At 33.9% G+C, this 13422-nt stretch overlaps 1 protein-coding gene across 2 annotated transcripts in view; it reads left to right on the top strand.

Moving 5' to 3' along the window:
• Positions 1–13422, top strand: part of Tps1 (Trehalose-6-phosphate synthase 1) — a 62732-nt gene that overhangs the window by 30938 nt on the left and 18372 nt on the right. For both annotated transcript variants that reach the window (XM_065367788.1, XM_065367787.1), the window contains exons 3-5: positions 30–155; positions 8867–9010; positions 9106–9223. In XM_065367788.1, coding sequence (XP_065223860.1) covers positions 30–155; positions 8867–9010; positions 9106–9223 — 388 coding nt within the window. The remainder of the gene's footprint in view (positions 1–29; positions 156–8866; positions 9011–9105; positions 9224–13422) is intronic.

Genomic DNA, 13422 nt, shown 5'->3' with positions numbered 1-13422 from the left:
CATTGGGTTTTTCCTTCTTGTGTTCGCAGGTCGTAGCCGTTCACGTGGAACCTCAAACATTCGATAGTTATTACAACGGATGCTGCAACGGTACCTTTTGGCCGCTTTTCCATTCGATGCCGGATAGAGCTGTGTTTTCAGCCGACACGTGGAAAGTAAGTGATATTTGAAAGATTTGGTTTTTGAAAAATACATAGGTGCAGTGGAGCGCGTGTAAAATGGTATAAGATGAATCGGAAAGGAGCTAGTCGTGTATGAAGTATGGACATGTCTTAATACTTTAGGTATAGCTACAGGGTGTTTGGAAAGTCTTGATAGATATTTTCCAATTGGGATGTGATGATTTGGATGCATTCAAAATTTTTATGTAGGAGTGATTTTAACGTTTGCTGAATTTCCATTTGTGTATTTTTCAAATCGGTTCAATTTGATAGCCCCTTGTGTTAAAAGATTCTGAACCGGTTCCAAAAATGATATTCGAGTCCAGAATTTTTTGGAGTGATTGAAATAATGGGAACAAAAGTTGCAAAGATTATTGAATTAAACGAATCATTTTTTGTTACGGTTTTGAAACCGGTTCAGTGATCCAAAATTCACAACTGGTTCACGACATTTGAAAAAAAATTGAAATATTATCTGAAGAATGATCAAAAAATGTGAGGGCGGGACAAGACTGTCGAAATGTCTATTTTTCCGTTTTTGAAACCGGTTCAGTAATTCATATTACGGGTAGAAACCGGTTAATGGATATTATAACGATTCTCAAATGGTTCAGTAAGGTAAATAAATTCCTAAAAATTGAAAAAAATGATGATATGCATTTTTTAACCATTTATGTTGTTATTTACTTGTTTTGCAACCATTTTGATGGTTTCCAACCGGTTGTAAATTGATACTTCAAAAATAGCCTTATTTTGTAAAAATTCTCATTCCTAAACAAAATTAGAAGTTCTTTTCAAAATCATAACTCTAGAATCAGTTTTGTGGTTTTTGTCCAATTTTCAAACCGGTTCAGCTGTTTCCAACATATTCAGTTGTCTGATTCTCAATTTGATTTCTGCAGTCAGTAAACTCTCAAAATTACGAGAAAGTTGAACAGAATATAAAAGAGTTTGTGAACACTGCTCATTTTCCTTCATTTACACATTTTTGAAACCGGTTTGATGTTTGTCAACTATTGATTAGTAGTTCACTCTTCGAAAATGATGAGATGTTGAAGTTCTTTTGCTTAAATATTGTATAGCTCCAGAAAAATATTTATGTGATATTCGTAATTCCAGAACTGGTTTCATGACTCAACCAGTTCAATCTGGTTTTCAACAGATCAGGTTGTGTGATCCTTAATCCTTAAAAATTGATAAAAGTTGATCAGAAGTTGAAAAACATGTCTTGAATTGCTTTTTTCTTTTATTGATGCATTTTTGAAACTGGTTTCAAAGTCTTCAACCGGTTACAATTTCATTCTTTAAAAATGAATAAACATTGCTGAAGTTTTTATTCTTGAACCAAAAATATTGTGCAGTTTTGAAAAAAAAATTCATATCTTATTTATAGTTTTCAAACCGGTTTTACAGATTTCAGCTTGTTATATATCAATTCCAAACCAGTTTGGTGAGGTTTTCAATTGATCAGGTTGTATGATTTCAACGATTCACAAAGTCAGTGAAACACAAAACATGCAATAAAGAGTTATCAACTCACCGAAAAAGGTTGTTCTGACAGCCTCTTTCTGGATTTCTTGATTTTTGAAACCGGTTTGATGGTTTCATGCCACAGCATTTTATTCATTATTTTATTAAAAATGACAACACATTTCCAAGGTTTTTATATCGTTAAATAAAAAATATCATGCGCCTCTAGATACCGATTATTTTTATATTTTTGGTTTTAGAAACTGGTTTTATGGTTTTTAAAACTTGCCAGCTACATAATTTTAAACCAGTTTTTTGGTTGCATGGGTTTCAACTAGTTTTCTGAAGATGGTAATGCCTTAGGAAGAATTACAAAAATATCCAAAGTTGAAAATTTTTGTGAATTCATTTTCCAATTTAATGTATGTATTTCTGAAACCGGTTCGATGGTTTTGAACCATTCAACAATTCATTGTTTTTTTTTTTTTTAAAAAAGTCCAAATTTTTTTTAAAGTTTTTATTTTTGAAAAAACATATTTTCTAGCTCTAGAACAAGATTCATTTCATATGATTTGTTTTAGAAACCGGTTCTTTCGGGTTCGTGACAACTAGTTTTCGGTAGTCTGTAAAACCAGTTGAATTAAAAAAAAATCATAAAAAGTTGAAAGTTCTCTTGAAGTGCCTTGTTTTTAGATGGTGCATTTTCGAAACCGGTTTAATGGTTTCCAACCAGTTATCAATCTACTCTTTATCCACTCATTTTCAATGTTTTTTATCCTTGAATAAAAGTTTTGCGCAGTTCTAGTGATGGGCTTATGGCTTATTGATTCCATGTTTATAGTTTCTGACAGAAACCGGTTTCATGGTTTCCAACTTGTTGATGATTTCCAAACTGGTTTTGTGGCGTTCAACCGATTTAGTTTAAAAATGAAAAAAAAACCGCAAGAAGTGGGAAATTTTTCTCAATTTTCTTATCGTCCATTTTCAAAACCGGTTTGATGGTTTTCAACCAGTTATCAATTAATCTGTGAAATTCGACTACATTTTGTCATTGTTCTTATCCTTGAACAAAATCGAGATATGACTCTGGAATTGGACTCATTTCGTATTTTTAGTCTTGGAAACCAGTTTCATGGTTTCCAACTTGTTGATGATTTCCAAACTGGTTTTGTGGCTTTCAACCGATTTAGTTTAGAAATGAAAAAAACACGTAAGAAGTGGGAAATTTTTCTCAATTTTCTTATCGTCCATTTTCAAAACCGGTTTGATGGTTTTCAACCGGTTATCAGTTAATCTGTGAAATTCGACTACATTCTGTCGTTGTTCTTATCCTTGAACAAAATCGAGATATGGCTCTGGAATTGGACTCATTTCGTATTTTTAGTCTTGGAAACCGGTTTCATGGTTTTCAATTTGGTAATGATTTCTAAACTGGTTTTGGTGCTTTCCACCGATTCAGTTTGGAAATGAAAAAAAAGAAAACAACAATTAAAAGTGGTAAATTTTTCTCAAACTTATTATCTATTTTTAAAACCGGTTCGATGGGTTTCAACCAGTTACGTATAAATTAATCTGTGAACTATGGCTGCATTTTGTCGTCGTTCTTGTTCTTGAACAAAATCAGGATATGGGTCTGAAATTGGACTCATTTCGTATTTACAGTCTTTGAAACCGGTTTCATGATTTCCCATTTTTGGTTTTAGATACCGGTTTCATAGTTTTCCACCTTATTTTTAAAATGTTTGCTATTCGAGAAAACTGACGATTTAAAAATTTTCTTTAATCTCGTAGATGATTTGATTACCTTTATTTGAATTTGAAATTCTATATAACTTTTTGTTCAAATTCGATCAACGAGACGAACTGTATTTCAAAGAAAAATCCCAGCTTACCTTCTTTTGTCAGAATTTTTCAGACATGCTATACCCTTGAAAGCCGAATTGATGAATTCTTTCACGGCGTGTTAAATGCGGCGTGATGTACTCGTACATATCTGTCCATAACGATTATTTATCCGGCGGTTATGTAATATACTTTTGAAAGGCTGAAAGTTCTATCGGTGTTTTGATAAGATTAAGTTTTACGTTGAACAGCGTGAAAGCTTCATAAGGGGCAATCTTCACGCACGATTGATTCCAAAGAGTTGAGATTCGGAATACCGCGTGCAATATACTTATACGAATATAACGTTTTACTTTCGCGACTTGATACGCCATAAATTTTATATAGGAGACGAGATCAGAGTACCATGTGATAAAAATGCGATATCGAGAATATTAAATAAATTTACGACGAGGGGTGAGGGGAATTTTAAAAGAAAAAACACCAAGATAAATGCCTAATTAGAGCTAATGACCCAGCTTGAAAGATATTGAATGTACAGACTAGACGTCTGACTCTATGGTTTGTGCAATGATACGAGTACAACGAGGAAAGAAAGAGTTCAAAGATTTGCGCGGCAGAGGTCTTCGAAAACACCGTCAACCGCATCATAGTTAGGCCCTAATACACAATAGCGAGATGAAACTATACTTACTGCGTCGTCGGTAAATTAGCTACGCATATGTAATTTGCTAATTTGAGCTGCCAGATGGAAATGTACATACGTGATGGTGTTGACTCGGTTTGATGTTTAAATGCTGTGCTTGGTATTACGAGATGTGTCGAATATGCGATGAGGATGGGTTTTTGTGTAAACTATTTGCATGTACGATTCCTCGTATGTATTAGTGTCGGAGATTTCCCTGTTACGGCCACGAATAATATATATGATTAGAGAGTTTACGCTGAAATGATAATTAAATGCTTGTTTCGAATGAGATAATATTCGATTGATGTATTTAGCGAATGTACGAAGGGTTGTGTGTGGAATGAGAGCAGCTGAATGTAGCTTTGAGTTTGCAAAATGAGGAGCTCGATGTGTTGCTTTTTGGAAGAGGATTGGGTAATTTTTTTCAAAAGACTGTATTATCTTGATGACTTTTCATGACTTAAGATTTCAGAAAGATTTTGAAAAATAATGCTTTTGATTATTTTTGGATCAGATTTTAATTTTGATTTGATTTCCAAATGAGTTCGAGAGCATTTTTGTAACAATTATGGGACGATTGTTTATTTATAGGTATGTATAAGAGAACTCTGACACAGAAAAATAGGAAATTTCCGGAAATGGAAATTTTTACCAATTTTGAATTATCTCTTCATTCGTGAATTTAAAAAAATGAACCCATAATGGCAGCGATAAAACACTCGAAAAATTAATATATGTACGAGTAAGAGTGAAATTTTGTTGAAATATTAAGTACCTACTAGAAATTTCAACCCAACTATCGTCGTAGAAGTTATTTTTTTTAAAATTACCAACTGTTGATCTCAACGATAGATTTCATTTAATTTCAGTGGGTGAAATTCTGTGAGTTTCAAAAATCTGCTGAATGCTCCAAAACTGTTCAAAATAATTAGAAACTGTTTCCAATCGATCTGAAAAAAATCAACGAGGCAACAAAACTTTTAAAAATGAATAAAGTATTGATTTTTCATATTTTTGAATATTGCAACCCTCGCTCGTTACCCCTCCTCTCAATTCACTGCGAGTTTTAAATGTCTCCATTGTTTCCGGATTATCCTTTTTTAAATTTTGTTGTCGAGGAAGTTGTCAAATTAATATCTGGTAAATTTTTGTTTTTTTTTTTCAAACAGTTTAGTGTGCATAATAAGGTAGTCCTTATTTTTGAAGTTGAGATTTTTTCCGCTCCCACCCCCTAAAGTGGTGTCCTTTGATGAGAAAATAATTCCCTATTTTATATTTTTTCCATTTTCGAAAAATTCGGGCTGCGGTGGGCCCCACAATTTTTAAAAATTTGAAAATAACCTAATTCAAAGAAAAATTTTCAAAATTTCGAGTTCCATCATCTCTAGAAGGTCCTTCTGGAGTAAAATAGACTCTCATGGGAGGGGGCTAAAATCGTCATGAGAGTCTATTTTACTCTAAAGGGACCTTTTAGAGACGATGGAACTCAAAATTTTGACATTTTAAACATTTTTTCTTTGAATTGTTTTTTTTTCAAATTTTTGAAAATTGAGGGGCCCACCGCAACCCGAATTTTTCGAAAAATAGAAAAAATAAAAAATAGGGAATTATTTTTTCATCAAAGGACACCACTTTGTGGGTTGGGAGGAAGAAAGGCCAACAACAACTAATTTTAGGACATCCCGCATAATATACGAATTTCAGCTATTCTGGGGGGGGGTCCGCTTGGTTTTCATGCTAAAATCGCCCCATGAGAGTCAATTTTACTCCAGAAGGACCTTCTAGAGATGATGGAACTCGAAATTTTGAAATTGAAAAATTTTTTTTTTGAATTACTTAGTTTTTTTTTAAATTTTTTTAAAAATTGTAGGGCCCACCGCAGCCCGAATTTTTCGAAACTGGAAAAAATATAAAATAGGGAATTATTTTCTCACCCGAGGTCACCACTTAAGGGGATGGGAGCGGAAAAAATCGCACATTTTTTTTGCCATTTAGTTAAGGACCACCCTTGTGCATAAATCCCTTTTATTTTGAGTGGAGGGGAGCGAGGGGGGAGATTAATATTCTGAAAATTACCAAATCACTATCAGGGTGTCTACTGGTCGAAAAATGTACGAATTTACAAAAAAGTACGAAATTGGAAAACGACCTAAAAAAGTACAATAGTACATATGTAATTCGTCAAAAATGTGCAAAATTTTGAAAGGATTTTTAAAATGAAAAAAAAAATCAAATTAAGAAAAATTGTGTTTGAAAAATTTTTGCACTCAAAAAAGGGTACGATTTTTTTTGGATTTTGTAGACCATCGACTAAGTTTAAAAAATTGTCTGGGTATTTTAACCCTTCCTCGTCCACTCAGTTCATCTCAGGATCTTAATATCTGGAATTTGATTGGAGTACTAATTAATTTTTGTTCTAAACAATTCTTTGAATGGAACGCCTTAGATATTATGTTGAGCATAAAATTCGAACATTTAAAATACGAGCCACCTTTTGACTCCTTCCCTCCACCCCTGTCTACATCTACAATTATATTTCATGTTGTTAATATTATTTTAGAGATCCAGAAATTGATGGAAAGTCTATCTGAAAAATCGAGAAAAGTAAAAAAAGCCATTTTTGTGAAAGATTGAACACCTTGCATGAAAAATTTCTCTCAATTTTTAATCAATTTTTAGTCAATTTTGGAAAATTTCCTAATTTCAAAATGTGATTTTTAGACAATTTTTTGAGAGTTCCATGTTTTGAATATGTTTTTTAGCTCAAATCTGCGCCCACCCCCCCCCCCACTTCCCCCTTCCTCTCCATCGATCAAAATACAAGAAGATTGAGTATCGCACGAGGGATTATGTTGGTTAGATTTTGGAAGACTCTGAATGAGTTTTGAAATCAGCTCACTTTTTAACCCCCCCCCCCACCATTTTGAAAAAATATCATGAAAATGTGACGCCTCCCCCTTCCTCTTGTGACTAAATACAAAAAGATAGAAAATCCCACGTGGGGAGTCGTTTGTTTGGTTTTCGAATTTTTTGACCTCGAATATCAACTTATTTTTCGAATTTGACCCTTCAGAGCCCTTCCAGATCACTCCTACTGGTATTTTGAAAAAAATCCCTAAAATTATAAAAATCTGGAGGTGGTGATGTTGGAATTCGAGTTCACTTTCCGATTTCAATCTGAAATCTCATCTCTTCCTTCTCCCCCCCCCCCCCCCCCCAGAAAACCCACATAATTTACTAAAATTATGAAAATCCGATATGATGTCTTGATTCCCACTAATTCGAGGCAGAGTAAAGTTTAAATTTGAGTTCATTTTCTGATTTCAGATTTCAATCTGATCGCTTCCTTCTCCTCACCCCCCCCCCCGAAAAGGGATTTTTAAAAGGAATTTTAAATTGACAAAGTGCTTTGAAAGTTTATCTCCGTTGGTTGATTTCTATAAAATGAATTAAATATGAAACGAACACGTGCCCTTGAGGATATCAACTATGACCTTGCCCTTGCTTTTTTCCTCTATTGACATTTCGTTCTCTTTTACGACGAAATTCGAGCATTAAATTGTTGAAAAAGCTCCCCATATTTGAGAAAATTCATCTAGAAGATTTCGAAAAGAAAAAATTCTGCTCTACCCTCTCGAGCCAGGCAGCACCGTGTACTGTGTATAGTCATTGGAACGGAAATATGTTACAATTTCTCTGTAAAAGAAGTAGGTACTCGATTCGAGGTCGTTGAAAAAAAAGTACATTTAGATGTTTTCAAGTTCGTCAGCAGTAAAATACCATTGTATTCCGATCGATAGGACTCGTTTTATATTTTCGATCTCGTCCAACAACATACGAGTACAACTAAGATGACGGTTACCGTGACACGTATTTTTTCCTTTTCCTTCTCACATTCTTTTTTTGATCGTACTCTATAAAATTGAAATCTCTGTATTCATTTCAAAAAAAAAAAAAAAATGTGAATTGAGCCAAAGATGACTTCCGTCGAAGGGAAAGTCGTATCGAGGAGGCGATTTACGTATTTAATTAAAACGATTCGATGTTGGCTAATTACGAAATATTTATACGCTAATACGTATATTTTTTACCAGTGACGTCATCGTTCGATGTCGATTAATTTATTGTACGATGTGAAATTCGTGTGCGTAAGAAAAATTTATCAATCAATAAGATAAGCAAAGGGTATTGTACAATTTGGTGTTGGATTTGGAAGAAGAAATATGTATTACAATGTTTGTATGTACTCTTGAAGAGCAGAATGATTATAACATTAGGATAACATCATGTTCGTGTCAATATGATTGTAAATTTGCCAAGATGAGATATCAATTTTTGTTTAGCTGCGGTTTATTTTTAAAACATGCGAGGTAGCGCGAGTTCATTTCAAAGAAACGAATACCGCGTGTTCTTCGATGTTTACTTTTATACCACATGAGATTCTCTCAGACTGTTTTTCTTCTCGAACGATCGTGAAATTACGACGAAATGCTCCCACGCTGAAAATAAAAAGGTGATCTATACGAACAAAAATAAATCACCCAAGGTTAATTTTTTGGAGGGGTTTTGGAGCTGCGAATTCCGTATATTGTAATTTATTGTTTATATTTACCCATTCGATTCGTATCTCTGTCTGGGATAAAAATCACGAGAGAAAATGCTTCTAAATAATTGATTTGGTTTGATTTGATTTTTTTTCTTACAGGCTTACGGAGTGGTCAATAAGGAATTCGCAGAGAGAACCATAAATGCGTTGAAATCCTTGAGTAAAGAAGACGTGGAAACTGGTACACCTCTTGTATGGTTACACGATTATCATTTAATGTTAGCCGCGAATACGATTAGAAACGTGAGTATATGCTGAGTATTCTGATAATTACCATTTTCGTGCGGTAGGCTGAGGTTGGGGGTGTGAGTTGATTTTAATGCGTGGGTTTGTTTCAGGTCGCCGAAACCTTAGATTTGAAGTTCAAAATCGGATTCTTTTTACATATTCCTTTCCCTCCTTGGGATATCTTTAGACTGTTTCCGTGGGCCGATGAAATATTACAAGGAATGCTCGGTGAGTATACTGGGAACTTGGGAAGGGTTAAATTACGGTATTGAATCGTTTTTTGAAGTTATAGGCAACTTGGTGGTGATTTTTGCAAACGATTATTCGGTTATTTGGAGGGAAATTCGTGTAGAAATGAAAAAATTGGGGAATATTTGAATTCAAAAGCCTCAAAAATATCATGAGCGATTAATTTCAGGAGATTTCAAATTTTTGGGTACCTTTAAAACGAGCACTGGTTGGGGAGGGAGATTTGGAAGGGTTGGATCGAAAAAATGAGCAGATATTCGAATTCAGCTCATTCAAATCATCAACAATCGATATGTCACTCCATTATTTTTTTATTTGGTAAAATTTGGAGACTTTTGTCCCTCTTGGGAGGAGGGGGGGGGGGTATCAAAAAACCAATTTTGAAAATTGAATAGTTACAAGGTGGATTAAAAAAATGACTTCATTTCACTGTGATTTTTCAAAATTTTAAAATAATGACTTTTGGCTTTCGTTTTATGCTAAAATGTTGAGCTTTCATCTCGAAAGTTCAATTTCAAGCTGCTCAAATTTTAATTCATGAAGAATTTCTTGTTTAATGTATTTGAAATCCCGGAATCAGATTAGCTCGAAGTTCACTCAATCTTGAGAATCTTGAGACAGAGTCCCCAAAGTTGGGAAGTTTTTCAAATGATTGCAAATGCTTGAAAATTGACAGCCTCTCCTTCTTCCTCTCATTTTTTAGACAGTTAGGACAGAAATGATATTGATATTGGTTAGACCAACGAAAAAAATCAGGGTGTCCACAAGCCTGGAAAACCTGAAAAACCTGGAAAAGTCGGGGAATTTCGTAATTTTCACGCAAATGCTCTGGAATTTTGAAAAAACGATCAATTGCAAATTTTGGATAAGGACCTGTGATGAACGAAAAGCATAATTTTTCATTTCTCAAAAGACAAATTTTCAAAAGCTTTTTCCCTCGCTTCGCTCGGGCTTGTTTTCTTTTCTTTTTCACAGCAAGATAAACATTTCTAGATCTAGATAATAAAAATCAAGTTTTAAAAAACACTCACGCATTAAGCGTGAGAATACCGACTTTTCTCTAAATAAAAATATTTTACAAACGAATTGATTCGTTTTTTTTTTAAACACTTGTACAGCAATTGATTTGTTTACAATCGAATAGAATCATTTACAAACGATCGGGGATTGAACAAATTGATTCATTTCTAGGTGAATCACTCGCGAACGAGTTAATCAATAGTTACTGAATCATTCGCGAACGAATTGATTCGTATAAGTGACTCGTTCGCGAACGAATCGATTCATTTACTCAATTTTTGATGAATCATTCGCGAACGAATTGATTCGTATGAGTGACTCGTTCACGAACGAATAGATTCATTCACTCAATTTTTAATATATCATTCGCGAACGAATAGATTCGTATAAGTGACTCGTTCGCGAACGAATCGATTCATTCACTCCATTTTTGGTGAATCATTCACGAACGAATTGAATTATTTTTTGTGAATTATTCGCGAACGAATCAATTCATATGATTAATTTTTGGTAAATCATTCACGAACGAATTTATCAATTGTTAGTAAATCATTCGCGAACGAATATAGTTGATAAATTAGTCGCGAATGACTCGATTCATTGAATTATTTTTCGTGAATCATTCGCGAACGACTCGATTTGTTCAATTTATTTTCGTTGAAATGTTCACGAACGAATTGACGGGTCTGTTAATCAATTGCCAATGAATCATTCATGTATTAATTTTTCATGAATCATTCGCGAACGAATCGAATTATTCGATTGATTTTTGGTAAATTATACAGGAACGAATTCGAAATAAGAAAATCGATAAATTTCAACATTTTCTGTCAAAAATCCATTTAATTAATTTTTGGTTAATTATTCGCGAATATATCGAGTAATTATCGAGTCCAAAATTGATCCGCGTACATTCGAAATAAAAAAATCGATAAATTCCAACATTTTCTGTCAAAAATCGTTAAAAAAATTTTAAAAAAATTTGCTCCTGGGGTAAGATTTGAACCGTGTACCACTCGCTCACCAAGCCAACTCCTTCGCCACAGGTCCACCGTTGTATTTTTCCAAAATGCAATTTTAAAAGGTATACATGTTGACTACCTATTTGAAATAAGAAATTCGATAAATTTTCATTTCTATTTTCGTGAAATTGATCGATAAACGTATCGTTTAACGTACATTGTATCAATAAAAATATCCTCGATTTTTTGTCGAACTCGAATTTCCAAAAATTCATCCGCGAATATTCGAATTTCGAAATAATACGAAAATCGATAATTCTATTTGATAAAATGGCACATTGAAAAAAATCATCAACTTTAAAAATTAATTACTCAAGAACAGCTTAACCGATTTTGATGAAATTTAAATTTTCACCCGTTGGATACTTGCCTAACATTTTGTCATCATCAGCATGTTTCAAAAGTTCGCAGCTTCAGCGTTTATCGAGCGACAAAATTTGCGGGGTGACTTTGCACAAAATTCATTAAAAATGAAATTTCTCAGGAACGGCTGAACCGATTTTGATCAAATTTATAATCTTATAACTAGGTTACAAGCCCGATTTTTTGACATAACCATCATGCTCCAAAAGTTCAAAGTTTTCGAGGTTATTGAACTTTAAACTTTTTTTTCACAATTTTTCAAAATTCAATATCTAGAAAACGGCTGAACCAATTTTGATGAAACTTTGCATACAACTAGGCCTTTACCGTCCCTACAAACCAAAATTATCACCACGATCCAAAAGTTTACAGCTTTTGAGTTATATCGAAAAAACCAAAAAAAACTTATATATATATACACATGAAAAGTGGTATTACGCAGCCCATACTAGATAAACCTCAGACTTTTTGCGGCCCATCTGGACTTTTTGCAGCCCAGTGCCGGGCTGCAAAAAGTCTATTCAGTTTTCAATCGCTACAGACATTCAAAACAAGCCAACGCAGTGTGTATATGAGGCAGAGTACTACTAAAGACCTGCATTATTCGATTTTATGAACTTGGCGCTACATGCACGAGCTATTCGAGTTCCTCACCTCCCTGGAAGCGAATGAAAACATTTTTTTGATGGCGGAAAAAGTCTGGGGAATATCTAAAAAACATACACTTGAGTGGGGAGCCCTCCTCAAAAATTGAAAATTGAATTACAAGCTTAAATATAAGTCTTTCTCCAATCTGATCGAGTATATACCTTCTTTTCATGGCCCCGCAGTGAGCTGCTTTGAGAACACATGGAAAAAATCAAGCGCGGCCCTGCTAGTGCAAACCAAACGTCGGTCCGCAAAAAGTCAGTGAAATGTCATGGGCTGCGTAATGTATGGGGGCAATCTATATATATATATATATAGGTATTAGTAACCAGACTTGTCAACTAATCAATGGGTTAATTTTACTATACAAGTGGACTGACCAACTTCTCAACTATAGTTGACAAGTCATGGGTTAATTTTACTATACAAGTCAACTATGAGTTTTCAGAAACTTCCAGCAGAGCGCGCATGGCTTAGAAATCAAGGCGCAAGGACGAACGCAGGGTCTACAGTTGATTTGTAGTAAGTAGAATGTGATGCGCTGGTGGATATGTATGCAAATACATCGATCCTGAGTGTACACGACAACAAATTTGACTTGAAATTTTTCAGTATTTTATTGGCCCATGGAAAAATTAGAATTATCAAAAATTTTTATGGTGTTAAAGCTTTCTTGTGGTGTCTTAACTTTTTTAAAATTCAAATTATTTTAACTCCATTTTCAAAATTTTTCTACAAAATTTAGCCTGAAAATCTGAATACTTTTTTCAATACATAGATTTTTAAAATATTAGATTGAATCTGCAAATAAAATTTTGGTAAGTGATTTAGAACAGAAATTATACCAATTTTAAAATTTTGTTCACTTTTCTGCATATATGCCAAGCATAGTTGACATGTCTGGTCGCTAGCAAATATATATATATATAAACCTTATATAAGGAAACCTGAATTTTCGGGAATGGTCGTATCGTGATCCCAGACCCTCAAAACGTAAAGAAAAGTCACTCCCCGACCCAACTTCCACCATCGCAACAAATACAGTACTCCACTTTTCTTAAGAAAAGTCGGTAAAACCAAAAAATGAACTCCTCACAAAAAAACATAGTTTTTATGCATCTCGAA

The sequence above is a fragment of the Planococcus citri genome, chromosome 5 (genome assembly GCF_950023065.1).
Source record: "Planococcus citri chromosome 5, ihPlaCitr1.1, whole genome shotgun sequence".
Classification (NCBI taxonomy): Eukaryota; Metazoa; Arthropoda; class Insecta; order Hemiptera; family Pseudococcidae; genus Planococcus; species Planococcus citri.
Note: the sequence above shows the minus strand (reverse complement) of the source record. Positions and strands in the feature narration are given on the sequence as shown.